At 49.7% G+C, this 27,883-nt stretch overlaps 4 protein-coding genes across 7 annotated transcripts in view; all 4 read right to left on the minus strand.

Annotated features, from left to right (window-relative positions):
• Positions 1 to 5,827, minus strand: part of LOC146378481 (CREB-regulated transcription coactivator 2) — a 29,201-nt gene extending 23,374 nt beyond the window's left edge. For 3 of the 4 annotated variants that reach the window (XM_084944615.1, XM_084944614.1, XM_084944613.1), the window contains exon 1: positions 5,624 to 5,823. In XM_084944615.1, the coding sequence (XP_084800741.1) occupies positions 5,624 to 5,791 (168 nt within the window). In that variant the 5' untranslated portion in view covers positions 5,792 to 5,823. Of the gene's footprint in view, positions 1 to 5,623 lie in introns of all 4 variants that reach the window. The other variant, XM_084944616.1, reaches the window with a different exon arrangement.
• Positions 5,828 to 10,533: 4,706 nt separating this feature from the next.
• slc39a3 (solute carrier family 39 member 3) lies at positions 10,534 to 15,839 on the minus strand. Its single transcript, XM_084944618.1, has 4 exons — positions 15,690 to 15,839; positions 14,438 to 14,691; positions 12,731 to 12,861; positions 10,534 to 11,300 (listed from the first exon to the last, which is right to left on the minus strand). The coding sequence occupies exons 2-4, from the start codon at positions 14,637 to 14,639 to the stop codon at positions 10,635 to 10,637; spliced, it is 999 nt and encodes a 332-aa protein (XP_084800744.1). The 5' UTR covers positions 14,640 to 14,691; positions 15,690 to 15,839; the 3' UTR covers positions 10,534 to 10,634.
• A 1,967-nt stretch (positions 15,840 to 17,806) lies between these two features.
• Positions 17,807 to 21,224, minus strand: LOC146378483 (histidine N-acetyltransferase-like). Its single transcript, XM_084944815.1, has 4 exons — positions 21,117 to 21,224; positions 20,147 to 20,266; positions 19,825 to 20,049; positions 17,807 to 19,084 (listed from the first exon to the last, which is right to left on the minus strand). The coding sequence occupies exons 1-4, from the start codon at positions 21,180 to 21,182 to the stop codon at positions 18,530 to 18,532; spliced, it is 966 nt and encodes a 321-aa protein (XP_084800941.1). The 5' UTR covers positions 21,183 to 21,224; the 3' UTR covers positions 17,807 to 18,529.
• A 3,051-nt stretch (positions 21,225 to 24,275) lies between these two features.
• On the minus strand, positions 24,276 to 27,567 carry LOC146378484 (histidine N-acetyltransferase-like). The gene is made up of 4 exons (XM_084944814.1): positions 26,831 to 27,567; positions 25,900 to 26,019; positions 25,578 to 25,802; positions 24,276 to 24,837 (listed from the first exon to the last, which is right to left on the minus strand). The coding sequence occupies exons 1-4, from the start codon at positions 26,894 to 26,896 to the stop codon at positions 24,283 to 24,285; spliced, it is 966 nt and encodes a 321-aa protein (XP_084800940.1). The 5' UTR covers positions 26,897 to 27,567; the 3' UTR covers positions 24,276 to 24,282.
• Between the last annotated feature and the right edge of the window lie 316 nt (positions 27,568 to 27,883).

Here is a 27,883-nt window from a genome sequence, read left to right on the forward strand (position 1 = left end):
TCTACTTTGATAAAATCTACTCTCCACCGCTGTGTAATCAATTATTGTAAATGTAAATGTTATCAGGAAATGATCAGACAGGAGAGGGTTTTCAGGAAACACTGTTAAATGTTCAGTTTCTATGCCATATGTTAAAACAAGATCTAGAGTGTGATTAAAGTGGTCACCAAAGAGGAGCGCAGCGGCAACTTCCTGTTTAATCTTCGCTTTAAACAAACCCGAGGGACGGATCTGTCCGTCAGAGGAACAGATTTAAGTCATTCGCCGTCTGCGCGGCTCAAATGCATCAAACCAACGACGAAGCCGCGCCGCGTTAACGTCTGAGCTCTCAGGATCGACCCGGCTCCAGGAACCGGGGACCGAGCTGGGCGTCAGGTTAAAGCAGCGGAGCGCAGACGCCGTTTCTTCCTTATCTGAAGTGAAGTGACGGCGCCAGTTTAATTGAAGAGCAGCTTAATCACATCCGCAGATTTTACAAAGATGAGCAAGATGTGAGGAGACGGCGAAGAGTTCTGCTCTGACGGTTTCAGGTTTTGTGTCGGGTTTACTTCACGTCCACGTATTCCTGAAGCGTTCCTGGAAACGGTGAGGAGGAGGAGCCAGACACAGCACCTCCTCCTCTTTAACATCAGCTCCTCCTCCATGACACGTAACGTAACCACGCTCAACTTCGTCCACAAACGCCGTTTAATTCAGGCCGAGCGGCGCAAACGAGCGGCCATTACATCCACGCATCAGGCTGCGGTTTATGGTCACGCTCGCCAACACTAGATTATCCACATGAAAGATTCAACTTGTGCTAAAAAGCTTATGCCTAATATGATGGCCTCAGGTTTTATTTTGAAAGTTTCTAGCCTGGCCCTTTCCTGTCTGCTGAGTGTGGCGGGTCGCGGTTGGGCTCTGGAGGGCCCCACAGACCAGAGCCAGGACCACGAGCGGCACAACGTCGAGGAGGAGGCGGCCTCTGCGGAGGAAGCTGATGATGTCTTTCCAAAGACCTGCACAGAAACCATCAGCAGCTCGGAGCGCTCGCACGGCGCCATCAGCGCCTACTGTGACGCCACGAGGCTGTCATCTGTTCCCCACTTCTGAACTTACTCATCACAACAAACAATTTCCTTTTTTGTTCGTGAAGTTTGGGGAGTTCAGAGACATCAGGCCCGAACCACACATCTGTTCCCGCCTTAGGACTCTGCCCGCCGCTGCCATCATCTCCATCGTGAGAAGAGGCGGGCCTTCCTGTGCCGAGCACGGAGCAGCAGCTCAGCTGGAAGAACACAAACTGGACTGAAAAGCTTTCCCTCCCTCACAAAGACACCGCCCAGCTCTAGCTCCACCCACAGTGTCAGGCTCTGAAGGACCTCTGAAGGACCTCCTCGCTGCCCGAGACGTCGTCTCTGCCGAGGCTGATGAGGATCACAACCCATGTCCATCGCTTCAGGCTGCAGGCGCCGTACACGCTGCGGTATACATCAGTGCAGAGACGGCGTGACCAGCGTGAGCTCGTCTGTCTGCCTCTCAGTCAGGACAAAACGGCAGGAGGCCACGCCCACAAAAACTACCTTAAGTAACACCCAAACAAAAGCTGTGACAGCCTGTTCGTGCGACTATTTTCTCGTCATACTGTCACAGAGAGTTTCATGTTCAGAAATGCAACTTTTTAATGAACTAAAGCCGATTTACTGTAATTCTGAACCCAAAATTTGGAAACCCGCTTATGTTATAATTAAAGATGGCTCCCCGTCGCCAACGAAAACACTTCCAGAGAACTTGAGGCAGTGTAATCACAGCAAACTGTTAGCTCAGAAATATTCCATCCATGTGTTTGTGGACGCCTGAGCTAACTCCAACATGGACCCATTTTATTTTGTAAGAATCCTCCTCTATGCCGACGACGCCGTCCTGTGTCCACGTGACGCTCCACCTGTAGTGTGAGAACGCCCGACTCAGACTGCTGATAAGGTTTATGATCTGAAAAGCCCACGGGGGGGTTATCATCCTTACATCTTCATCTGCACGGCCACAGATCTACATTTATTTGAAGAGTACATCCTGCTCCAATTTTTATCTCAAGAAAACGCTTGAAAGCCGACATCCTTCCTGTGAGAGCGTGACGGTGATTTACTGCACATGCGATCACCTCCTCACAGCCCTGAGTCAGTGACCCGTACACGTTTCCTTACAAACGGACTCATCGCTGAATTCTTTGGGAGTCGTTTGGTTACAGCTTCAAATGGCTGATTTTCAACAAGCCCTGAGTTTGGGCACTTTTCCTACTTCAGATATGGAAGACTTTGCAGAAACAGAGTCATATGGACGGCGATCAAAAAGCAGTGGGGCGGTTCCTCTTCAGAGGCTGCTGGGAGCGTCTATGTAGCCTGCTGTCCTTTGGAGGCGTCGCCCTCTGAAGCCCTGAAAGCAGCGAACTCGCCAAACCGGAGACGTCTTCGGGAACATCTCCGTGCTGTGGCTTCAGTTCATTAAACACCTGAAACACACTCAGAGCTACAAACTCAGGTCTATGGGGGGAAACCTGAATGTCCATCACCTGCTCTCAGATCAGATAAGCTCAGCCTCGTTTCCTCTCACAAGAACTTCAAACTGCCGACGAGCTGCAAACTAAAGAAGAAAAACCACGCTACGTGTTGTGGCCTGCAGACACAGGAAGTGCCTCCATAAACTCAGTCTGTTTCTGCTGCATGAAAGGTGTTCTTACCTGGCCTCGCTCAGAAATAAAAGCAGTGAAGTGAAACAGGAGGCACAGCATGTCAGACGGCAGGTTTACCCACCTCTAAACAACCAACACCAGCACCGCTGACCCGCAGAGAGCGAGCACCAAACACTATTCATGTTCAGGGTTCGATTATTCTGCATTCATTCATGTGACAGGCAGAAAAACCATTTACAGCACCCGTCTCACTGAAACCCGTCCATCCTTACAGAGGAGCTAAAGAGGAGCAACTGGCTGCTGCCCACTGATTGACTCAGCAGCAGCAGGTGTGAGCACCTGTGTAAAAGCAGAAGTGTTGCAGCACTCAGGTGTGCTAACAGGATGCCACAATCTTCCCAGGAGTGAACATCCCAACACATTCATCCTGAAAAACCCACAGATCTCAGACTCCACAGGCCTCATTTAGAAGGTTAAAGGTCACGACAGCCAGCTGAGGTTTGTAAAGCTGCAGCAGACTTCAGCAACAGACGAGAGTAAAGCGCACAGCAGCAAACGGCTCGCTGTGAGCGCCGTGGAGGAGGGATGACGATCCGAGTGGACCGTGAACTCCCCTGTACATCAGAGTATTCCAGAGTCAGAGTGAGGCCGTGTGTCCCGCAGCTGAAGCTCGGACCAATCGGCAGGACGCTGAAGCGAGCGCAGACGGAGCTGCTGCAGCGGTCCAGAGCTCAGAGAGCTGTGCGTATTCGAATGGAGCCAACTTCAATGAGCTGAAGCAACGCTGTGAAGAAGAGTGGAGCCAAACTCCTCCTCAGAGATCTGACAGGCTGATAAAGTCACACAGGAACTGTCACTGCTGAGGGAGGATCAACGAGCTGCTGAATCATGGGGTGGACTCCGTTTGTCTCACACTGCAGAGGGTCCAGTGAGATCCTCCTTCTTCACATGACTGTATGAGTTCAGAGAGAGCTCGATCATGTTAAACTCCTGGATCTGCTACAGACCTGCAGCTTTCTACCTGACGAATGACTGAGCAGCTCTGACACCATTCACCTGTCAGTGAGGTCAAGCCAATAATGATGCGGATCATGAAACCAGAGGGTCAGACCATCAAACCTGAGGATATTTTCTGTTTTATCACGCTTTCACAAACCCTGGAGGCCAAAATCTTTACAGAAGACCTAAACAATCAGTCCGGATCCACAGTGCCCGACTAAATCCATCTGAGCTACACAGAACCAGCACAGAACCAGGGCCTTTCTCAGGACCAACTCGACCCCACAAGAGACTAAACAGCCCCTCATAATGATAAGAAGCTGCAGCTGCTGGTCCTGGACCTGCTCGGTGCAGCACCTGCTGCAGGTTCTGGTCCGAGTGACCCTCCAGAACCAAACCAGGACCATCAGCAGGAGCTGCAATTCAACAGAGAGGGGAAGAAGACTGTCTGACCTGCAGCAGCGTCCAGAGCAACTCACAGCTTCCAGACAGGAAGAACAGAGCAGCTGAACGTTCAGAATAAGAGTGTGGGAGTATAAAGATGCCTCCACAGCTCACCACGTTCATAAACAGTGAACTTTTCTCATTCACCCGTGTATGAAATAAACACGTTTATGAAAGACGTGACTGGATGTCAGCCTGAAGCATTCGTGTTTCTGTTCAGCCGTCGGGCCCACGGCTCTTTGGTTTGAGTCCGGGAGAAGCTGTGGCCTACCGTGGTCCATACGCAAGTCCCACCACTCAGCAGCCACATTCAGGCATCTCCTGAACTACCTTTAATTTTGTGGTCTATGTGCAGAATCACTGTCACATCTGATGTGAAACTAAAATGAATAAAGGTTTATTTTGAAGCATTTATTTCAAAATAAAGGTTTGCTGACTTTGACCCAAAATAAGTCTTGAAGGGTGAACGTTTACCACTGTGTGATTATTTCAGTGCCACGGCTCTCTGTGTGTTCTAATAAAATTACACAAACGCACCTAAAAACTCCAAACCCCACTGCAGCATCACGGGCTGGACTCACAGAACAAAAACACCAGCTTCAGAAACACACACCTTTAAACTTGTAAAAATTTGTCAGAAATGACCTCAAACCATCAAAAATAAACTGACAGCCAGACTCCCACATTTTCCCACGACAGTAAACACACCAGCAGAGACCACCTGCCTCCACACTCCGACCCTCTCACCTGCTTCACACCTGAGGGCGTGTTTCAGATCACAGTGACACCCACACATCACCAATGACAAGGTGACGTTAACACATCCGAACCAATCGCCCACCCTGACACTAAAACGGCGCCGCCAGGCCAGAGTCCGTGTAAAGTATGCACGATTTAAGGTAATCTTTCCCGGGCAGGGTGGACAAAGATAAAATCACCACGTCAGATCTGTAAAACGCACATATTTGTTCCACAAGTCAAAGAAACAAATCAAAAATAAAATCAGACTATTTTCCTTAGGAGACACAAAACACGAGTAATGGAAGCTTCATCTACATGAAAGCAAAGCCTGTCAATGGCTGACATTAACGCCGTAGTTGCCAAAGGGACAAAATAAACACCCCGAATTAATTAAGTCGAAGGTGTTGGATATGTGTGTGTGACGTGAGGTGACGCCGCGTTAAAATATCCGGGTTTTGGCCGGAGTTCTGCGGGGCACTGCGGGGCTGACAGCGACGTTCACGTAACATAGTAAACAAGACAAGTTAGCCGCGTTAGCTTCGAGCGCTAACGATGTATCGGAAATGAAGAGCAGCGCGTCCCGGAGAGACAAACACCCAACAAAACCCACACACTGCGTCCCCACGAGGTGATCGCCGCTAAAACTGCGCCAAATCTCAGCAAAGCGCCGCGCAGAGACACCGCACAGCGCTTATCCGGAGCCCGACGAGCCCGGACAAGGCCTCGCTTCCTCCGGCAGCTCTCCTCCTCCTGCCGCCGCCTCTCACTCACCCTGGTCGAAGTGATGTCCATCATGACCTCCTGGAAGGCGGCCGTCTCCTCGGCCTGCCGCTGGGTGTGCAGTGCTATCTTCTCGCTGAACTTTCGCGGGTTGGACGCCCCGGAGCCGGCGCCCGAGGCGGGTCCGGGTCCACAGCCGCCTGAGCCCGTCGCAGACATCTTCACCGAGCGGACGGGACGAGCTGACGTAGTGGAACGATTTCAGAGAGGGGCGGGGTGAAGAGGGATCACTCCCCCGCTTTTTCTGAGCACCAAAACCAGCAGCGAGTCCCGCAGCGGGACCGGCCGAAAACACCCCGCCGGGGAACCGTGTTCACAGCCCGGAGCTGACGAGGCAGCAGCTCTGTTGTTGGTTTTTCTTTTAATTATTTTTTCAATCCTGAACAAACAAGAAAGCATGTTCAGTCTTTTTGTGTTCATCTTGCTAAGAATTAAAAATATTTACAAAATCAAAATTAATGTAATACATTTAAATAATCGAACCTATTTCTGTCCTCTTAAACAATTCAAAGTTGTATTAAAAAAGTGTGTGGGGGGGGTGAGATCACGTGGACAGAGTTCAGCGTTTCTTCGTGGGGAGTGAAACCTCTGGCTCACAGACCAGCTAGGATGGCTCGGCTGAGGTGTGTTGGCGCCCCCTGCCGGCAGAGTTCAGCCGCTGCAGGCTGCTCCTCCATTTCCCTCCAGCTGCAGAGATTAGAGATCAAAGGTCAAGGTGGGGATCCTATTCTTCCTCACTGTGTGAGTATAAAGTTAATCCGAGTCTGTGGAAGACAGAGTGCAGAAGAAGAAACCTTCAGACCACCTGTAGTTCAGTCGCGTCTCCTCGTTTTTGAGTCTTCACTGTGATTTAGGGTCAAAGTTCATGACCCTGACATCTCTTCATTTGGTCCATTACTTTTATTTTCTCTTTTTATCGTCAGCAGCGGGTTTCCTGTTTTATTTCTGATGTAACGATGAGGTCAGCCGATCACTTTGGCCTTTTCATTGTTTGCCAATAAAGTTTTGTTGTAAACACGCTCTGTGACTGCTGCTCTCACCTGTGTCAGGGCTCGTCCAGCACCTTCACGCGCGTCCTGAGCTGTATCCCGATTCAGGGTCTGCAGCCTTAAAGGCTGCATTTTAAGGCCAATTACATCACAGCGGCGCGACGAAGGCTGTCCCAATTCAAAGGCTGCTCCAAATGCGGCCCTCAAATGCGTCCTTCATTTCCCTGAATTTTAAGGCTGTGGCGGTGTAGACTTCGTGGCCCAACATATCCCAGAATGCATAGCGCGGCAGTTGGTGTGGATAATTTTGCCGCAGACGGCAGAAGCGGAGCGGCCGAAGAGTAAACTGTGAAAAGTAAGTCCTGAATATTATGTCACTTATTTATGTGCAAATGTTTAATAATGATTTCCATGTGTGACGACTGCAAGTGTCCAGAGTGAGGACAGACTGAGGGACCCACTGCTGCACATCATCTGTGAGGCTTTGCACCCCTGATGATCCACCAGGACAAACTCAGCAGTGTGTGAGGAAGAGGAGGAGGAAGAGCCAGCAGCAGCTGACAGATGGAGAGAATAGACAGACTGTTCCCTGTTTGTGAAGGACTGCTAGGAAAGTTTAACATAACTGTCTGTCCTGAATCAGTCTTATTAGGTAATGTTCAAATAATGTGATCATCCAGTGTTTTCAGTGTGGGAGAAAGTACTCAGGGCCTTCAAGTTACACACTATGAAAGGCAGCAACAAGTTTAATGTTCAGAAACCTAAAGTCTGTATCAGCAGCAGAATGGAGCTAAAAATAAATGTTTGTTTCAGTTCTATGAAGCTTTGAGTATTTTGGATCAGTAGCTGCTGTGTTTGTTGCATCATATTGCTGTAATTGTTTATATGCTTTATATATTCTGAGGTAAGTTGATCTATAGTGTTACATCATATTCCATAAGGATGTTATGTGTTTGTAGACTTTCTGCCCAGTTTGACCCATTTAGCAGAAGTCAGCCTGTTTAAGGCTCTGATATCTATTCTGTATGACTTAAAGCAGTTATGACATGGTCTGATTTTCTCCCCCAATAAAGGAATATTTCATATATCAGTCTACTCTTCATTCTATCAGACACAGTTTTCACACCTCATACATGTTCCTTTTACACACATATGTAAGCATTGAGCCAAATGTAGTAATGCCAACATACTGAAGGAACAACTTTTGTCTCTTATATATAATACATCTATACAAAGATACTTGAGTGTCTTTGAGTGAAGATTTAAGGTGATAGGACGTATGAATAGCTGCAACTTGAATCTTTACTGAAGCTCAGTATTAGACAGAGTTCACTCACATGTGCTGTACCAGTGTACCTGCACATGTGATGTGACAATAGAAGTGATTTGATTTGAGAGTTCAAACTCACTGCTGTAATGACTAATAATGATTAATATAATAACTATAATATTGGCCATCTCATATTTACACTGACTTTAGTCTCATGAACAACATTAACTAATTGTTATTTACTAGCTAATCTTAAATGACTGTTCAGTACAGAAATGAAGCCCAACAATCATGTTTCACAGTCCTGTGGTCTCAGCCTCAGATACTCATCAAATCACACAAAGCTCGTGTAGAAACAAACAAACGAACAAAACATGTTCTCCTTCATTTCGGTCAAACACGCGTTTCTAGGCAACCCGGGTAGCGCGACGGAGGCTAGACCGCCCCATTTCACAAGCCTCGCACTTCTGGCCTCAGCGGTCTTTGAGTACGCGGCCCTTGAGGACCGTTGCAGACCCTGAACTGGGACACAGCCCTGAAATTCAGCTCCTGTCACGTTTGCGGTGATTGTGTTCAGCTGCGATCGCTCTGCTGCTGTCCTCTCAGGTGCACTGATGAGGTCACACAGGTGTCGCTGTGTTGCTGAACTGTTGTGTTTGTGGCTCATCAGTTAAACTGTGACATGAACGAGGTGATCTCTCACACACACCGTGTCGGCGGCTGTGGTGGGAAAGCTGAAAGCTGCTCGCAGACCGACCGCAGGCGGCTCGGACTGAAGTGAAAGAGGAACGCTCAGCGGCGCTCCGACTGCTTCTTCACCTGAACAAGGACACGCCTCACATCCTGACATCAGCGAGGTCATCGCTGAAGAGCAGCTGCCAAGGAAATGGCCTGTAACCATGGCAACCACAGGTTACTAGGGAAAAATGGGGCGTCTGTCAGCGACCCAGAAACCTGCAGCGACAGCACAGAGTTGACATTTCCCCCAGGGGTCACCGTTCGGTCTGCAGGCCGTGCCACGTGGTCGTCGTCATGGTGATTCATTTTTCGCCGCAATCCGAGGCCACATGGTACAAACTTGTTTTCAGGGCAGTTCTGATTTAGCTTTACAAACAGAAAACGCTCGTTTCCTGTTCCACGGGAACACAGACTGTATGTAAAAGATGGACCTAGCACAGTCACTGGCGCCATGTTGGTTTTCCGCCTGCAGTTTACATAAAAACACTTGTTTCTCAGATAAAATGAGAATAAAAACGTTTTCCGTCGGCTCGAGCGCCCGACGTGTTTGGATGGACGGTCGGCGGCTAAAGCTGAAGACAAAAATCCGTCACGACGCGTCATCGCTGCTCAGACTGTTTTCACGCGTATCGAGGCGGTCATGTGACTGTCGAGCTGCCGGACTTCGTCCTGGATCAGTGCTGCCGAGCCACAGATAAGTAATCACAGTTTATCTTTGCCGAGTAATCAGATTGCAGGAGCTGAGAAAGCGTCACGCAGCACAGGTTTGACCTCACGTCTCTGAAAATACTTGAGTCTTAATGTAATCGAGTACTTTTACTTCAGTACAGACGCGCGTGTCTGTCCCCAGCAGCTTTATGTTTCTGCTTCCTGTCGCTTCGGCTCGGTGCTGCGTCCGTCTGACCCGTGGCCGTGCGGCTGCAGGACGCCGTCTCATGAAATAAACATTCAAACACGCGTGTTTATTTTCTGCATGATTTTATACAAACTTGATTACAGTAAATTTACATGTTTAAAAATACTTTTATTACGAAAAACAAGTGTTTGAATCCTGCTGTCAGGTAAAATAGAGCGCTCCACGAAAACATGCTCTCCTCCGGCTCCGACGCCTCCAAACATTCCAGTCAGATTTCCGAAGGTTTTCCTCGTTTAGCAACGCGTTAGTTCTAAAAGCCGAAATCCCCCGCAGCTCTGGGACGCAGCTCTGAGGCGCAGCTCTGGGACGCAGCTCTGGGACGCAGCTCTGAGGCGCAGCTCTGGGACGCAGCTCTGGGACGCAGCTCTGGGACGCAGCTCTGAGGCACTCCTCTGAGGCGAGCACATCAGAGGTTTGTGGTTGGTCGATCACTTCAGGCCTTCCTCGGGATTTTGTTCACGAGGAGGTCGGAGTATCGGTCATGTGATCAGGGTCATAGCTCCGTCGGTCGTTTCTTTGATGTAACTAAACAGCCAAAGCGTCTCCACGTGGAACCTCCAATAAAAGCTGCCAAACAGGAAGTTCAAACGGGTCGACGACCTGCCGTTACGCCTCTATTAGCCATCAAATATGGCTGCTCTCCCGCTGCACCTTGAACTCTGAGATAGCGCCGCAGCAGCCCAGCCTGCTTCCCATGATGCACTTCTTCACTCCCTGGGTGTTCGATCGCCTGCTGCGGCTCCTTAGCTTCATCCCGCCTCCCTGAGCCTGCCAGAGGTTTCCTCCTGTTAAAAGGGCGTTCTCGCTCCCCGCTGTCACCAGGTGCGGCTCACGGGGGTTTGATTGGTGGGTTTCTGTCAAACCCTGCAGGCGGTCAGAGGAGACCTCGAAGGAGGACACGAAACTTTAACGGATCAGGTTTGCGGGGTTGTTCTGCTCCTCCCCCTGGCGCTCTCGCGTCGTCACTCTTTGGCTTAAGTCTTCGTCTCTCGTTAACGTCAAAAAAATTAAAACATGTTCCTAATGAAGCTCTGAACCATGCGACGTCTCTGAAGTCGCACACGGAGCTCGCCCTCTCGCCGTCTGCCTCTACAGTTTGATGAACAGCACGGCGGTCACCACGGCAAAGCCCACCAGCAGCACGGCCACCTTGGCGATGCGGTTCCTGCCGGCGGCGAGCTCGTGCGGTAGGATCTCCATGAAGGTGATGTAGATGAAGGTTCCCGCCGCCAGCCCCTCCAGCGTGCAGCGGGCCAGCTGGTGCCCCAGCGACGTCTTGGTCTCGGTGAGGCCGACGCCCAGGCCGACGCCCAGCGGCGACATGACGGCGAACAGCAGCAGGCAGCCAACCACCACGGAGCGACGCAGCCGGGCCTGACACAGCTTCACGGTCAGGCTGAAGGAGATGATGCTCTTGTGGATCATCAGGGCGAGGCAGATCTCCAGCACCTCCTGCCCCTCCTCCAGCAGCCCCACCGCCAGCCCCTCGAACACCGAGTGCAGCGACAGCGAGAAGACCAGGATGAAGGCGCGCAGGGCGGACTGAGAACCAAAGTCCACGTGGAAGTGACCGTCCGAGTCCGCTGAGCCCCGGCGGCGGTGATCGTTGGATTGAATGCTGGAGTCCACCAGCAGAGAGCGCCGTTCCTCCGGGGACGGCGACGTCTGGTCCTTGAAGGCCAGGATGATCTGCTCCAGGACCAGGACCAGGAAGAAGCCCATAGCCACGATGAACTCGGGCAGGGGGAACTGCAGCTGAGGGAGGAAGAGGAGGAGGAGAAGAAGAGTCAGCTTGAGATACCTGCGTCTGGATTTATCTCCAGGGTCCAAAACTAAGACCTAAATGTTCACAAATCTCAATGTCCGAATAAATCATCGAAAAAACGTCAATATTTAATAAAACGTTAAAAGTAGAAACTCCGGAACGTTCTCATCGCCATGGACACGATCAATAACACGTGACGTACGTGATCGGAGCTGCAGCTACAACCAGATTACATTTAAATCTCCAAATATGATTTTTATATGCCAGATTTATTTATGACATTAAACCATAAGAATTCATTAAAATGTCCAAATTTGTAGATTTTTTTAAATCCTCCAAGTTTAAATAAATACATAAAAATAAAACTACAAATATGTCCCAAAAATGTGAATATTCTAAAATCAAAAAAACCAACATCGTCAATAAAATGTCAAAAAAACTTAAACTCAAATTTGTTACGTTTGTCCTCAAAATTAAAAACATCTGTCTGACTTTATTAACTGAAGGTCAAAACATTCAGAAAACAAATGTTAATGTTGAATAATTAAGACAGCAGAGGAGTGACGGACGCCTCAGCGTCTGTCTCTCTTCCTCTCTGAGTTTGAACGTTTTCACTTCCCTCTCGCTCAGTGGCGAACTCTGAGGACAGGAAATAAACTGCTGCTTCAAAATAAAAGCATTTCAACACGGACAAACTGAATTTCCAGCAACGAGCTCTACGGAGGCCCGACATGACCAAATATATAAATAAACTTCATTCAACAATTGTGAGAAATAATATTAAATATTTATTATTTATTTAAAAGTCCTTATTTTTGTGCTTATTGCAGATTTCCTTTTTTTCCAGAGGGTTTTCCTGCAGACGTGCTAATGGATGTTTGTGGTGCGACACGTGTGTAGTAAACTGTTTGTGGTGGGGAAACAAAGACACTCGCCAACATCTGCGCGGCCGCTGACTGCAGGCTCGGTGCAGCCGGCCTGAACAGCTGGAGTGTCGGAGGTTGTGCTTTACAAACACCAACATTGTCTGTTCGAGTGCAGCGAGTCAAACAGTCACTTCCTGCCACAGACAGGCCTCGCTCTAACATCAGCTCAGTGTTGCAGCACTGAAGTGTTTCCTCAGAGTTATCGATCCTGTCACGAGTTAGCTAACAAAAACTAATGCAAGCCTGTTAGCCGCAACCAACCACATGACGTCACATTCGTGCTGACACAAGATGGCGCTAAACAGGATTTTAAAACTTTGACTTTAAGCTGTTTTTTATTAAATCCAGAGTTACATCAGTGTCTGAGAGCGGGATCGGTGGGCTCAGTCAGCTCAGACGTTAAAGCGTCTCTGAGCGTGACGGTGAGGCTTTACCTGCGGTTTCTCTTCAGGCCTCTTTAACGTGTGCTTAGGTGAGCGTGTGCGCTCTCCTACCTTAATCCCGGCGCTGCTGAAGGCCTCGTTGATGCTCTGCAGGTAGTCGGGCAGCAGGTCCAGCAGGCAGGTGGCGAAGAACACGCCTCCAGCAAAACAGCTGATCAAGCTCAGCAGCAGGCGCCGTAAATCTGCAACACGGAGAGCACGGATCAATCACACGGATCAATCACACGGGTCAATCACACTGATCAATCACACGTGTCAATCACACGTGTCAATCACACTGATCAATCACACGGGTCAATCACACTGATCAATCACACTGATCAATCACACGTGTCAATCACACGTGTCAATCACACTGATCAATCACACGTGTCAATCACACTGATCAATCACACGTGTCAATCACACGTGTCAATCACACTGATCAATCACACTGATCAATCACACGTGTCAATCACACTGATCAATCACACTGATCAATCACACGGGTCAATCACACTGATCAATCACACTGATCAATCACACGGGTCAATCACACGGGTCAATCACACTGATCAATCACACGGGTCAATCACACGGATCAATCACACGGGTCAATCACACTGATCAATCACACTGATCAATCACACGTGTCAATCACACGTGTCAATCACACTGATCAATCACACGTGTCAATCACACTGATCAATCACACTGATCAATCACACGTGTCAATCACACTGATCAATCACACTGATCAATCACACGTGTCAATCACACGGGTCAATCACACTGATCAATCACACGTGTCAATCACACTGATCAATCACACTGATCAATCACACGGGTCAATCACACTGATCAATCACACTGATCAATCACACGGGTCAATCACACTGATCAATCACACGTGTCAATCACACTGATCAATCACACTGATCAATCACACGGGTCAATCACACTGATCAATCACACGTGTCAATCACACTGATCAATCACACGGGTCAATCACACTGATCAATCACACGTGTCAATCACACTGATCAATCACACTGATCAATCACACGGGTCAATCACACTGATCAATCACACGGGTCAATCACACTGATCAATCACACTGATCAATCACACGGGTCAATCACACTGATCAATCACACGGGTCAATCACACTGCTGCAGAGTCAGAGGTTGAAACTGAAAGCAAACAGGAAGTCAGACTCCCGAAAGGCGTCGTGTAACAGCCCTGCAGAGCAGCGCTCATGGATTCATGTTCTCCTGCTGCAGCTGATCGAGTGACTGCACAGAGATCACACGAGGTCACATCTAATCAGCTGGTTAGGAGAAAACAGGAAGTCGAGCTGTGAGATCAAAACACTGCAGACTAATCCTGGAGCTCCGAGCGTGGCTTCGGGCTAAACCTAAACCCGTTATCCTGCGTCTCCCCACTTCCTCTCATGTATTTTACTACCAGAGCATGTGAAGCCCCACCCACCTGCCTTTAGGAGGCATGGCCAATTGGAAAACCGTTGGCTGAAAGTGGGAGGAGCGTGTTTCTGACCTGCAGGACACCATGTGCTCAAAAGAAGAATTGTCCATGCAAAGCCAGTATGAGCACGGCTGATTTCAGCCACCCAGTCCAAACATTTTCTTTCTGATGTTCTGAACTCCTCACACAGAAACCGATGTTGGAAACGTTTATCTGCTCATCCAAACGACGACTAAAATGATGAAAACCCTGCCAATCACAGCACGCCCTGTCGATAGATGTTCCCCAGTCTACCTGGCTGCACGCTGAAGCGCACCGCCCCTCGGACGATGCAGAGTGGGGCAAATCCGAACAGCAGCGTGACTGACAGCAGGACCGCCAGCGCTCCTAGTTTGATCTCCAGGGCGGGGACGTCAGCCGGGTTCACCTTCAGCGCCGCCGTTTCCTTTGCCGAAGACACGAGGACAGAGGAGGATGCTCCGCCTGCGACAGCCATGTCAGCTCTCTGGACCGGACCGCAACCGTGGACTCGCTCTGAGGACGAGAGTCTGTCAGACAGAGGAAGAACAACACAGTGAGACACATGTTTCATTTGAATGATGGTTTCCTGCAGGTACGGGCGAACTGCGGCGCTGCGCCTGGATCACACCTGTGAGTCTGCAAAGACTAACGCATCACGTACTCCTAGCAGCTGACGATGAAACCTGACGTATACGTTGTTCACAGGCTCCTCTGAGCCAGACACACACACACACACACACACACACACACAATCAGTCAGCATGAGGACGGTGCTGTTAAAGTTTAACCCTCGCCTGCAGGTCGCTCGGTGAGGTCACAGTTTCGCCGCCCTCCTGTGGGCTAGGGCATAGGCGGGGTGATGAACTTCCTGTGTGATGTTTAGCTCATGCAGCAAACAGAGATGTTTGTGATGTGCAGAGCGCCATGAGTCATGTGACCCCAGGAATCGATAGGAGCAGATAAGAGCAGCAAACAGAGGCAGCGGCGCGCTGACAGGAAGTGCGGTGAAGAAGGTGGATTAACTGAAAGTGGCAGCTGGTGTGAGTGACTCAGACGGAGGGGCGGGTCTGATCTGATTGGGGGGGATTCCCACGTTATTTCAGGACGTGTCTGAAACCGGAGTGGGCGGTCCCCCTGCAGTTCCTCTGCTGTGCCGCAGGGGCAGCAGCGAGTCAGGCAGAAACAAACATGTTTACAGGCTGAGGCACGGGGGTCAGAGGTCAGATCAGTTTGTATCCGACTGCTGGCGAGTCGAATAACCGAACACTAAGCACCTGCGCAGATTTACCACAGCTGTAACATCTGCTACGTCATAAAGATGTGCACCGACTCTTCCTCGCGCAACTAATCAGACGTTAAAGGGGTCTTAGTTAGTGCGCACGCGCAGTCTGTGAGTCATGGAGGCGTAACCGTGGTAACCATCGTGTGTTTCCCGCTGATGATCCCGAGGTAACGGAATATTTTTACTCCGGAGCAGATCACGGTCCCGCGCACAGACTGCGCTCAGGTGACCAAACACCCTTACCTGTTCAGCCGCGGGCTCGCGCTCAGGTGAGGCTCTCGGTATCAGAGCTGATCGGCGGTGTGAGCTTCTCTCGGTGCTGCTCTCCGGGAAGTGGTGACTCAGTTCCCACCAGCTGATCCCGCCTCGTGAGGGAGCTGCAGTGAAGCGCTCCGCAATAAAACACCGCATTTCCTCTTTACAAAGTAAAAGCCCGTCAGTGTTTGGTTTCCGGTTCGGTCCTGGGTCCAGCAGGAGGAGATCCCGGACCATCAAACGCTTCCTGTCCCTCATGTATGTGACGTCATAACGCTAAAGTTTTCATTTATGTTGAAAAATCACAGATTTTCTTTATGTTTACCCTCGATGATCAGTCATCAATAACAGTCATCAATAACAGTCACTGTGTCGTGGTGTGCGCTCAGTCATCCGGGTAAGTAAATCAGAAAAGGGTAATTGAGTTCATCTCAGCCTTTTACGAGCCACGTCTTACGTTTTTAATCATTGATCTGTAATATTTATGGATCTGTGCGTGCGTCAGCACGGGTGCTCTGTCACACCTGATCCTATTGATCCAAACGTTTGACTGCTGATTGGTGGGAGAGCAGAGCCTGCCTCTCCTCTGAGGTGAGCGTTCGTCTTCAGCTTTATTTTCCTGATGCGCTTTAATTTATTCAATGAATAAATTATTGTTTAAAAAAAGTTGCTGTGTTTTTATTTTGCTGCAGTGAAAACTGTCAGAAGCTCATGTTCATCTTTATTTTTAATTCTCAGCCTACACAAAGGCATTTACTGATTCTTTTCTCAAAAACTAAACTTGAGGCTTTTATTTTGAAGGCCGTATTCCCCTGTCGTTTTCTGACTTCACTCAGCTGGAGCGGGAGGCGGATCCCTCCAGCTGTTGACTTTGTAGCTTAACAGGAATCCCAAGAGTCCATGTTAGTGTCACTTTCCATCACTCATTAAACACAGAAGGTCAGAGGTCAAACGCCACTGCCTGGAAGTCTGTTAGTGACTGTGTGCGTGACACTGTGGAAGCTTCACTGGTACATAAATCACACGATGCTGCAGTCAGCACTCTGGCAGCAGTAAAACGTCTGTTAAGCTGTTTGTGGTTAGAGCAGCTGTGAAAACTTCGGGCTCAAAGGTCACAGTAAGCACAAACAAAAGCCGTCCTGGCCTTTGGAAGCAGCGCCTCATGATCCAAAATCATTACTGAGACACAGATACCATGGAAACCACACCACAAAAATTCAAAATGACTAAAAGTCTACTTCATTTACATGAAAAACCATAAAAAACAAAGCAGATGACCTCAAATTTAGGACCAATCACAGTGAAAAAATTAAATTATACACAAAAGGATAGACAGATACCATGAAAAAATCCAGACGTCCAACTATCAACTTCATTTGCAGAAACACAGAAAGAGCCTGAAACACACTGAAATAGCCAAAGTACTAAACCACAGACTGTAAACAAAGATGGACAGAGCTCCTTAAACCTGCATTGCCTCTTCTGTCCAGCAGGGGGCGACTCCTCTGTGATCTCTAATGAGTGGCAGGTGTGGCTGATTACAACATGATGCTTTTCTGGACTTTTCTACTCGGTCTGAACCCAAACAGGAACCTTCACAACACCGAGTAAACTCCACAGTGGACACCAGGGAAACATTCAAAAACACACACCACAATCCAAGAAGCACAAAGAAGCCCACACTCAAAGTTCACAACCTTTAAAGCTCTCCGATAACGCTGCAGAAATCCAACACAGCGTCTGAAAGGTTTTTATAATGTGGGAAAGAACAGTGTGATTCTGGGAATCTGAAGGTTTGTAGTTTCCGTCCAGTCTGAGCCGTCTTTGGCTCCCTGCAGGAACATCGAGACTCAATCGACAGACCAACATTTAGCTTTTAATTCACCTTATAAAGTGTGCATGTGTAAAAAGTGGCTGGAGGACAGAAACAGAAATATCTTCTCACTTCACTCGGACGATTCCAGAAACTGACCTTTGCCCCCAGAGGCGAGGTCAGCTGATGGGTTTCCCGTCTGATTCGGTGGATTTACAGGGCGAAGCACTCAGAAAGACCACAGGAGCCAGATCAAGATTCAAATATCTGATTTTATTTATATTCAAGCAGCAACAACCTGGTGATTACATATCGACACAGTCAGAATTTTAAGAACGTTTCATGCGTGGGTCAGCAGGTGAACATAAAGGTGTGTGTCAGGTAAAGGTGCATCACATGAGATCATAAACAGTAAACCTTATCTTCCACACAAAGACAAGCCTGTCAACACTGCTGCGTCTGTCACACGCAGACAGTAAAAATCACTTTGTGTCCATCAGACAGTGTCTTAGATTTAAACACAAAGCTTTGTTTTGCAGAGAAAACTCTTCTCGTAGGTACGCGTCAGTGCGAGGAGCCATTTGAGGCACCGCTGTTAACCGTTCAAGGATGAAGAAAGTCCTCACAAAGCCAATTCAATTCTCCAAGGACGCAGAGAAACCTTCCCGATTGTCACACGTGACTTATGAACGTTTGGAAAAATGGAAAATATCTGAAACGTGCTGAAACTCCACAACAACCTCTAGCAGCTGACCTGGAACCGAGGTTCTCTCAGCTGCTAGCGGTTACCTCTGAGTGACGATGATGATTTCCTATTGAATTGTTAAAACTCACACTAGTGCTTTTAAACAAATTTATAACATTTAATTAAACCTGCATGTGGAACCTCACGGGATCCTGGGAATCCAGGACAAAAGGTTTGGAAGTGTTTGAAGGAATCCTGGCAGAGGTCAAAATATCCGCCAGCATTCAAGCTTCGTTTGGTCTCCGAGAGGAGCAGTCACGCCGAGGCCAGTCAGAGGTCTGTCTCCAGTATGACTTCCTCCCAGTAGTCCTTAAAAAATGACACGTTTGCGTTGTTCTGACAGAACTGACGTAAGCCCGCCCACAGCCCAGGATCCACGTAGGTGTGGCAGACCAGGTAACCTTTAAGACTCGGCAGGAAAGCTTCCAGTTGTGCCAGAAACACGGCGCACACCGATGCCAGACTGCGGCCAAAGATGTTGATGTTGAGGCGCATGGCATTGTGGCGGTAGGGTACGGCATACGGTGGCGTGCCCAGACTGAGGGCAGCGGGCTCGAACTCACGGTCTACGATCCACGTTAGGCCTCTGCGCTGCAGCACCTCTAGGTTAGCCTCCACCGGCTTCAAGGGCTCCCAGTCGTTGATGACGGTTTTGCCGGGCAGCAGGTTGGAAACCACGTGGTCGGACAGGACCAGCGTCTCAGCCTGCCGCCAGCTCAGCGTGACCGGACCACAGGAGGAGTCGGCGTGGAGCGGATGTTTGGATCGAAGCTCAGTGATGAAGGAGCCCAGGTCGACCGCCTCACAGCACAGAGACAAGATGGCCTGCAGGGGGCGACAGAGAGGACGGGGTGAGTCTGTGGTTTACTTACCCGTTCTGGTTCGACTCATCGCAGTCGCTCGGGAAACAAGTCCAAGTTCAGGCTTGGTCACAACACGCCACCGGAGTATTCATGCTGTGATCCAGTCCATCATCCAGTCACGTGACATGTGTGCTCTTCGCCCCCGTCACGAGTCTGAGGCCAAACTAAGAACCGCACATCTGTAGTTTCCATTCAGTGGACACGGAGGGATCGTTTACAGTCCAGGCTGGAAAAACCAGGCGGACTCTTCAACTGTAAGTGCTCAGAGCACGCTCAGTCTTAGGATGTGTCTGCAGCATCACGGTAACCACAGCAACAAAGGCCACCTTGCAATAACTAGAAGCCAGCGGTGATCTCTGACCAAACGTCAGTGTGATGACACTGTGCTGGTCCTGCAGTCCTAACAGGAGAGTAATTATAAATTAATTCGAGTCGTTATTTATTTTTAAAAAAAACTTTGATTTATTTCCTATGAATATCGACACATTAGCTTTACTTTTCAACCACGGCGTTCATGAACTGAAAGTCTGCGTGCTTCAGGAGGACGCGGCATTTCTGCACAGTACGGTCAGAATAAAGGGAACGGCGCCGCTCGAACAGACGCATCAGCTTCTGCAAACAGCTGCGCGACGTCGCTGTGATGAAGAATTATCATTATCACCAACTTTGGTCACAATCACAAACCGGTGGACTGTGACACACCTCCTTTGCGATGAGCCTGTACTTGGCGAGCGTCTGCACTGAAGGATTGTCTCCTCGGCTCAGCCTCACAGCAGAGACTTCTGGGTAGTAGCGGCGGACGTAGTTGGTCACATGCCTCTGGAGGGCGCCGGCGATGCCGCTGCCCCTCAGATCGGACACCACCCTGCGCCCCTGAAGTACTGCCGTCTGACCGCCGTCCACCAGGAGCGCAGACTCCAGCGCCACCTGCAGGGAGATGGAGAATGCAGCTCAGTGTAGAAAAAACAGAGCCGTGAAATGAAAACTGCGGTCTGCTTCCTCAGGGCTCGCCTTCACGCCTCACCACTCTGCCGTCGATCCGGGCGATGAAGACGACGCGTCCAGGCTCCTGCAGCCAGCGGTGAAAGAAGGCGGCCATGTAATCGAGCCCGTTGTAGTCCTCAGGCGTGCAGATGTTCAGGACCTGCGGGACAACACGGTGCTCTGTTAGGAACGACGCTCTGAGGACACCTGGGCGTTCCTGACTCCGCCTCAAACAGACGTCAGAATACAGACAACTTCTAATTGGCGCAGAGCAAACGACGACACACGGGTCCGTGACGCTCAGCACTGATTTTAAGTTTGGCTGTTAAAGCCCTCCATCAATCACCTCCACAACATCTCCCAGGCTAACCACAGGTCAGAGGTCATCGCTGCTCCCAGCAACCTCCCTCGCCTGAAACTAAAGGTGTCCGCGCCTCTGTCTGTCTGTCCCCACGGAGACCCCTTTAGACCTTTAAATCAGCTCTGAACGCGTCGTCCGTCTGAGGCGCTCAGAGTTTATCACTGTGATCTTATTTAACTGCTCAGATTTTCTTCAGGTATCGATTCTAATTTGTGACTCCTGCAATTCATAACCACATTTTTTTACTGTTTCCTGTGTGTCATTTGTCCCTGTGAGAAATAAAGCGGCCTGACAAAGCGACGAAGCAAACAGGAAATGAGGCGATGAGGTTTTTTTAGTTAGTCACAGCAGTAAATTATGGGATGTTCAATGTTTTTTTAAAGCTGTGCAGCGGCGTGCTGCAGCGGCGTGCTGCAGCGGCGTGCTGCAGCGGCGTGCTGCAGCGGCGTGCTGCAGCGGCGTGCACTCCTTCACCTCATATGTTTTATGGAGCAAACGCCATAAAGGCGAAGAGAACCGCTCGAGCAGCCGCGGTCAGAGTCATCCTATCAGCGGCTTCAGCCTGTGCATTCAGCCTGAGTTCACATCTCGCACTCTGACCTGTGATCTTTAGAGAGTCATGTGACTATTAATGGAAAAATGTTGGGACCTGCTGGAAGTCCTGCTCCTGGGCCAGGCAGTACACCACATCAGCCGCTTCCCCTCCTGCAGACATCCTGGTCCTGTTTCAGCCCCTGAGGTGTTTCCTGCACGCTTCGGTCTCCAGAACCTCTGAAGCACTTTGCACCTGCAGAGAGCGGTCGACGGTTCCTCTGTGAAGCTTCTGGAGAGTCCAGAGGTCAGAAAGCTGTCTGCTGAGCCAACGCTCAGGGCTGCGTTCAACATCCACACCCCTGCAGCTGGGGCTGGAGTGCTGACAGCGTTCGCCTCTCACAGCGATGTTTCATCTGTCAGATTATCATCGTTTGTGTCTCTGAGTGCTTTAGTGGTAAAACTGATTCAGATTTCCAGATTAAAAGCTTTGTTTCAGCATTAAAAACATGTGAAATCCTTTCTGCAGGCGTGTAAAGTTCAAACTGTTCAAACTCCACTTCTGCAGAACTTCGGGTGACTGTGAATGCAGCTTCTGAAGCCACGCCCTCTGCCGAGGATTTCACCAGCAGAGGATCCATCAGCATCCAATCAGATGGTGGAGGTGTGAGATTTAAAGAGTTACCTGTAAGAGGAAACCTTCAGAGACCAAACAGTCACACCTGGTGGTGAAGTGCCAGCGCTGCAGTCACGGTGACGGGGCAGGTGTTTAGGAGCAGGGTTCTGGTTGGGTTTGCTGGTTTAGACTTGTAAATACTAATAAAAATGAACAGAAAAACACAAAGGGGAGGAGCCTCATGTTGGAGAAGCAAACATGTCGGCACAGGTGCTGACCAACTCGCAGAGAACAGTGTGCTTGTAATTACAGACGTTCAGGTTTTCTGCTGCTTCAGCCTGAGGCACACATCACACTCGTGCTTCTGCATCCTCTGCTGAGCAACCTCTGACCTCTGACCTGCTGCTCAGGTTCAACAGGTAGTGGTCAGAGTGAATTGAGCTGCTGTGAGATTAACTTTGAGAAAATGCTTCTCGTGGCCGTCAGGATGGGCATGTGGGTGAAGTGTGGGGTCAGGCCTCTTAGGTCCAAATCATTCGGTTCTCCTCTCAGCATCTCTACAGAGGAACACCTTAGCCCCCCCCCCCCCCAAGTCCTCACAGCTGACGATGACACAGAGTCATATGACGGCTGATAGCACGGGAACCGTCAGAGGAGCCGTCATCAGAGCACCTTCAGCAAAGCCTCAAACCTCCAGAGCCCAGAGGCAGGAGAGCAGGTCCAGGGACACGTGGAACATGAGGCGAGGTCAGCTGATGGGTTTCCCGTCTGATTCTGTGGATTTACAGGGCGAGGCACTCAGAAAGACCACAGGAGCCAGATCAAGATTCAAATATCTGATTTTATTTATATTCAAGCAGCAACAACCTGGTGATTACATATCGACACAGTCAGATTTTAAGAACGTTTCATGCGTGGGTCAGCAGGTGAACATAAAGGTGTGTGTCAGGTAAAGGTGCATCACATGAGATCATAAACAGTAAACCTTATCTTCCACACAAAGACAAGCCTGTCAACACTGCTGCGTCTGTCACACGCAGACAGTAAAAATCACTTTATGTCCATCAGACAGTGTCTTAGATTTAAACACGAAGCTTTGTTTAGCAGAGAAAACTCTTCTCGTAGGTACGCGTCAGTGCGAGGAGCCATTTGAGGTAGGGATGCACCGATACCGATACCGGTATCGAGTATCGGCCTCGATACCACATTTTCTAAAGTACTCGTACTCGTTAAAAGTCCCCCGATACCGAGGACCGATACCACGGTCTGAGACCTGTCTATGTTTGAGCGGCATGTAAGGGGTTAATCACAAGCGCCGAGTGCCCGCCCCCAGGCCCCGGCTGCAGCTCAGAGCGGGGAGAAAGCGAGGCGAGACAAGTCAGCCGTGTGGAACTATTTAAAAGTTAACGAAGACGCGAAAACAAAGGCGGACTGCAAATTGTGCTCAGCGAAATTGTCCAGAGGAGGCTCAAAAGGTAGCGCATTTAACACAAGTAATTTAATCAAGCACCTAAAATCCCAACACAACAACGAGTACAAAGAGTTTACCCACGCTTATTTACCCATGCTTATTAGCACAGAGGAGCATAGCTGATGCTATAGCAGTGGGACGGAAAATAGTTGGGCATTTTAAACATTCCGCCTTAGCCTACTCCCGCCTCGAGGACATTCAGGGACAGCTCAACCAGCCAATAAAGAGACTGCAGCAGGACGTACAGACGCGCTGGAACAGCACGTATTACATGCTCCAGTCCCTCATTGAGCAAAAGCGAGTGCGGGCGTGTCCGAGCACGAACTCCCTGACTATCTCACCGCTCACCAATGGGCTCTTATGGAGACGACTGTTGCCATCCTCGCCCCCTTTGAGGAACCAACTAAAAAAGTGAGCAGCTACGACGCACTAGCCTCTGATGTCATCCCAGCTGTGACTGTGCTAGTGAGACTTCTAAACAGAGAAACAGACGAACAAATTTAAAATTAAATGTAGTTTTTTTATAATTATTTATTCTGTAATATGTTGCATACAACATGCTTTTCATTTTAAATAAATGTTCTTAATTCCAAACTAGTCCCTTGTTTGTTTGTTTTTTGTTAAATTATAGGACTAAAGCTGTTACCTGCAAATTTAAATCATGTTTTTATTAAGTACTCGGTATCGGTATCGGCGAGTACTGAAATGCAAGTACTCGTACTCGTAGTTGTTTCCAAAAAAGTGGTATCGGTGCATCCCTAATTTGAGGCACCGCTGTTAACCGTTCAAGGATGAAGAAAGTCCTCACAAAGCCAATTCAATCCTCCAAGAACGCAGAGAAACTTTCCCGATTGTCACACGTGACTTATGAACGTTTGGAAAAATGGAAAATATCTGAAACGTGCTGAAACTCCACAACAACCTCTAGCAGCTGACCTGGAACCGAGGTTCTCTCAGCTGCTAGCGGTTACCTCTGAGTGACGATGATGATTTCCTATTGAATTGTTAAAACTCACACTAGTGCTTTTAAAGAAATTTATAACATTTAATTAAACCTACATGTGGAACCTCACGGGATCCTGGGAATCCAGGACAAAAGGTTTGGAAGTGTTTGAAGGAATCCTGGCAGAGGTCAAAATATCCGCCAGCATTCAAGCTTCGTTTGGTCTCCGAGAGGAGCAGTCACGCCGAGGCCAGTCAGAGGTCTGTCTCCAGTATGACTTCCTCCGAGTAGTCCTTAAAAAATGACACGTTTGCGTTGTTCTGACAGAACTGACGTAAGCCCGCCCACAGCCCAGGATCCACATAGGTGTGGCAGACCAGGTAACCTTTAAGACTCGGCAGGAAAGCTTCCAGTTGTGCCAGAAACACGGCGCACACCGATGCCAGACTGCGGCCAAAGATGTTGATGTTGAGGCACATGGCATTGTGGCGGTAGGGTACGGCATACGGTGGCGTGCCCAGACTGAGGGCAGCGGGCTCGAACTCACGGTCTACGATCCACGTTAGGCCTCTGCGCTGCAGCACCTCTAGGTTAGCCTCCACCGGCTTCAAGGGCTCCCAGTCGTTGATGACGGTTTTGCCGGGCAGCAGGTTGGAAACCACGTGGTCGGACAGGACCAGCGTCTCAGCCTGCCGCCAGCTCAGCGTGACCGGACCACAGGAGGAGTCGGCGTGGAGCGGATGTTTGGATCGAAGCTCAGTGATGAAGGAGCCCAGGTCGACCGCCTCACAGCACAGAGACAAGATGGCCTGCAGGGGGCGACAGAGAGGACGGGGTGAGTCTGTGGTTTACTTACCCGTTCTGGTTCGACTCATCGCAGTCGCTCGGGAAACAAGTCCAAGTTCAGGCTTGGTCACAACACGCCACCGGAGTATTCATGCTGTGATCCAGTCCATCATCCAGTCACGTGACATGTGTGCTCTTCGCCCCCGTCACGAGTCTGAGGCCAAACTAAGAACCGCACATCTGTAGTTTCCATTCAGTGGACACGGAGGGATCGTTTACAGTCCAGGCTGGAAAAACCAGGCGGACTCTTCAACTGTAAGTGCTCAGAGCACGCTCAGTCTTAGGATGTGTCTGCAGCATCACGGTAACCACAGCAACAAAGGCCACCTTGCAATAACTAGAAGCCAGCGGTGATCTCTGACCAAACGTCAGTGTGATGACGCTGTGCTGGTCCTGCAGTCCTAACAGGAGAGTAATTATAAATTAATTTGAGTCGTTATTTATTTTTAAAAAAAACTTTGATTTATTTCCTATGAATATCGACACGTTAGCTTTACTTTTCAACCACGGCGTTCATGAACTGAAAGTCTGCGTGCTTCAGGAGGACGCGGCATTTCTGCACAGCACGGTCAGAATAAAGGGAACGGCGCCGCTCGAACAGACGCATCAGCTTCTGCAAACAGCTGCGCGACGTCGCTGTGATAAAGAATTATCATTATCACCAACTTTGGTCACAATCACAAACCGGTGGACTGTGACACACCTCCTTTGCGATGAGCCTGTACTTGGCGAGCGTCTGCACTGAAGGATTGTCTCCTCGGCTCAGCCTCACAGCAGAGACTTCTGGGTAGTAGCGGCAGACGTAGTTGGTCACATGCCTCTGGAGGGCGCCGGCGATGCCGCTGCCCCTCAGATCGGACACCACCCTGCGCCCCTGAAGTACTGCCGTCTGACCGCCGTCCACCAGGAGCGCAGACTCCAGCGCCACCTGCAGGGAGATGGAGAATGCAGCTCAGTGTAGAAAAAACAGAGCCGTGAAATGAAAACTGCGGTCTGCTTCCTCAGGGCTCGCCTTCACGCCTCACCACTCTGCCGTCGATCCGGGCGATGAAGACGACGCGTCCAGGCTCCTGCAGCCAGCGGTGAAAGAAGGCGGCCATGTAATCGAGCCCGTTGTAGTCCTCAGGCGTGCAGATGTTCAGGACCTGCGGGACAACACGGTGCTCTGTTAGGAACGACGCTCTGAGGACACCTGGGCGTTCCTGACTCCGCCTCAAACAGACGTCAGAATACAGACAACTTCTAATTGGCGCAGAGCAAACGACGACACACGGGTCCGTGACGCTCAGCACTGATTTTAAGTTTGGCTGTTAAAGCCCTCCATCAATCACCTCCACAACATCTCCCAGGCTAACCACAGGTCAGAGGTCATCGCTGCTCCCAGCAACCTCCCTCGCCTGAAACTAAAGGTGTCCGCGCCTCTGTCTGTCTGTCCCCACGGAGACCCCTTTAGACCTTTAAATCAGCTCTGAACGCGTCGTCCGTCTGAGGCGCTCAGAGTTTATCACTGTGATCTTATTTAACTGCTCAGATTTTCTTCAGGTATCGATTCTAATTTGTGACTCCTGCAATTCATAACCACGTTTTTTTACTGTTTCCTGTGTGTCATTTGTCCCTGTGAGAAATAAAGCGGCCTGACAAAGCGACGAAGCAAACAGGAAATGAGGCGATGAGGTTTTTTTAGTTAGTCACAGCAGTAAATTATGGGATGTTCAATGTTTTTTTAAAGCTGTGCAGCGGCGTGCTGCAGCGGCGTGCTGCAGCGGCGTGCACTCCTTCACCTCATATGTTTTATGGAGCAAACGCCATAAAGGCGAAGAGAACCGCTCGAGCAGCCGCGGTCAGAGTCGTCCTATCAGCGGCTTCAGCCTGTGCATTCAGCCTGAGTTCACATCTCGCACTCTGACCTGTGATCTTTAGAGAGTCATGTGACTATTAATGGAAAAATGTTGGGACCTGCTGGAAGTCCTGCTCCTGGGCCAGGCAGTACACCACATCAGCTGCTTCCCCTCCTGCAGACATCCTGGTCCTGTTTCAGCCCCTGAGGTGTTTCCTGCACGCTTCGGTCTCCAGAACCTCTGAAGCACTTTGCACCTGCAGAGAGCGGTCGACGGTTCCTCTGTGAAGCTTCTGGAGAGTCCAGAGGTCAGAAAGCTGTCTGCTGAGCCAACGCTCAGGGCTGCGTTCAACATCCACACCCCTGCAGCTGGGGCTGGAGTGCTGACAGCGTTCGCCTCTCACAGCGATGTTTCATCTGTCAGATTATCATCGTTTGTGTCTCTGAGTGCTTTAGTGGTAAAACTGATTCAGATTTCCAGATTAAAAGCTTTGTTTCAGCATTAAAAACATGTGAAATCCTTTCTGCAGGCGTGTAAAGTTCAAACTGTTCAAACTCCACTTCTGCAGAACTTCGGGTGACTGTGAATGCAGCTTCTGAAGCCACGCCCTCTGCCGAGGATTTCACCAGCAGAGGATCCATCAGCATCCAATCAGATGGTGGAGGTGTGAGATTTAAAGAGTTACCTGTAAGAGGAAACCTTCAGAGACCAAACAGTCACACCTGGTGGTGAAGTGCCAGCGCTGCAGTCACGGTGACGGGGCAGGTGTTTAGGAGCAGGGTTCTGGTTGGGTTTGCTGGTTTAGACTTGTAAATACTAATAAAAATGAACAGAAAAACACAAAGGGGAGGAGCCTCATGTTGGAGAAGCAAACATGTCGGCACAGGTGCTGACCAACTCGCAGAGAACAGTGTGCTTGTCATTACAGACGTTCAGGTTTTCTGCTGCTTCAGCCTGAGGCACACATCACACTCGTGCTTCTGCATCCTCTGCTGAGCAACCTCTGACCTCTGACCTGCTGCTCAGGTTCAACAGGTAGTGGTCAGAGTGAATTGAGCTGCTGTGAGATTAACTTTGAGAAAATGCTTCTAGTGGCCGTCAGGATGGGCATGTGGGTGAAGTGTGGGGTCAGGCCTCTTAGGTCCAAATCATTCGGTTCTCCTCTCAGCAT

The sequence above is a fragment of the Perissodus microlepis genome, chromosome 11 (genome assembly GCF_051167445.1).
Source record: "Perissodus microlepis isolate ML-2025 ecotype Zambia chromosome 11, ASM5116744v1, whole genome shotgun sequence".
Lineage (NCBI taxonomy): Eukaryota > Metazoa > Chordata > Actinopteri > Cichliformes > Cichlidae > Perissodus > Perissodus microlepis.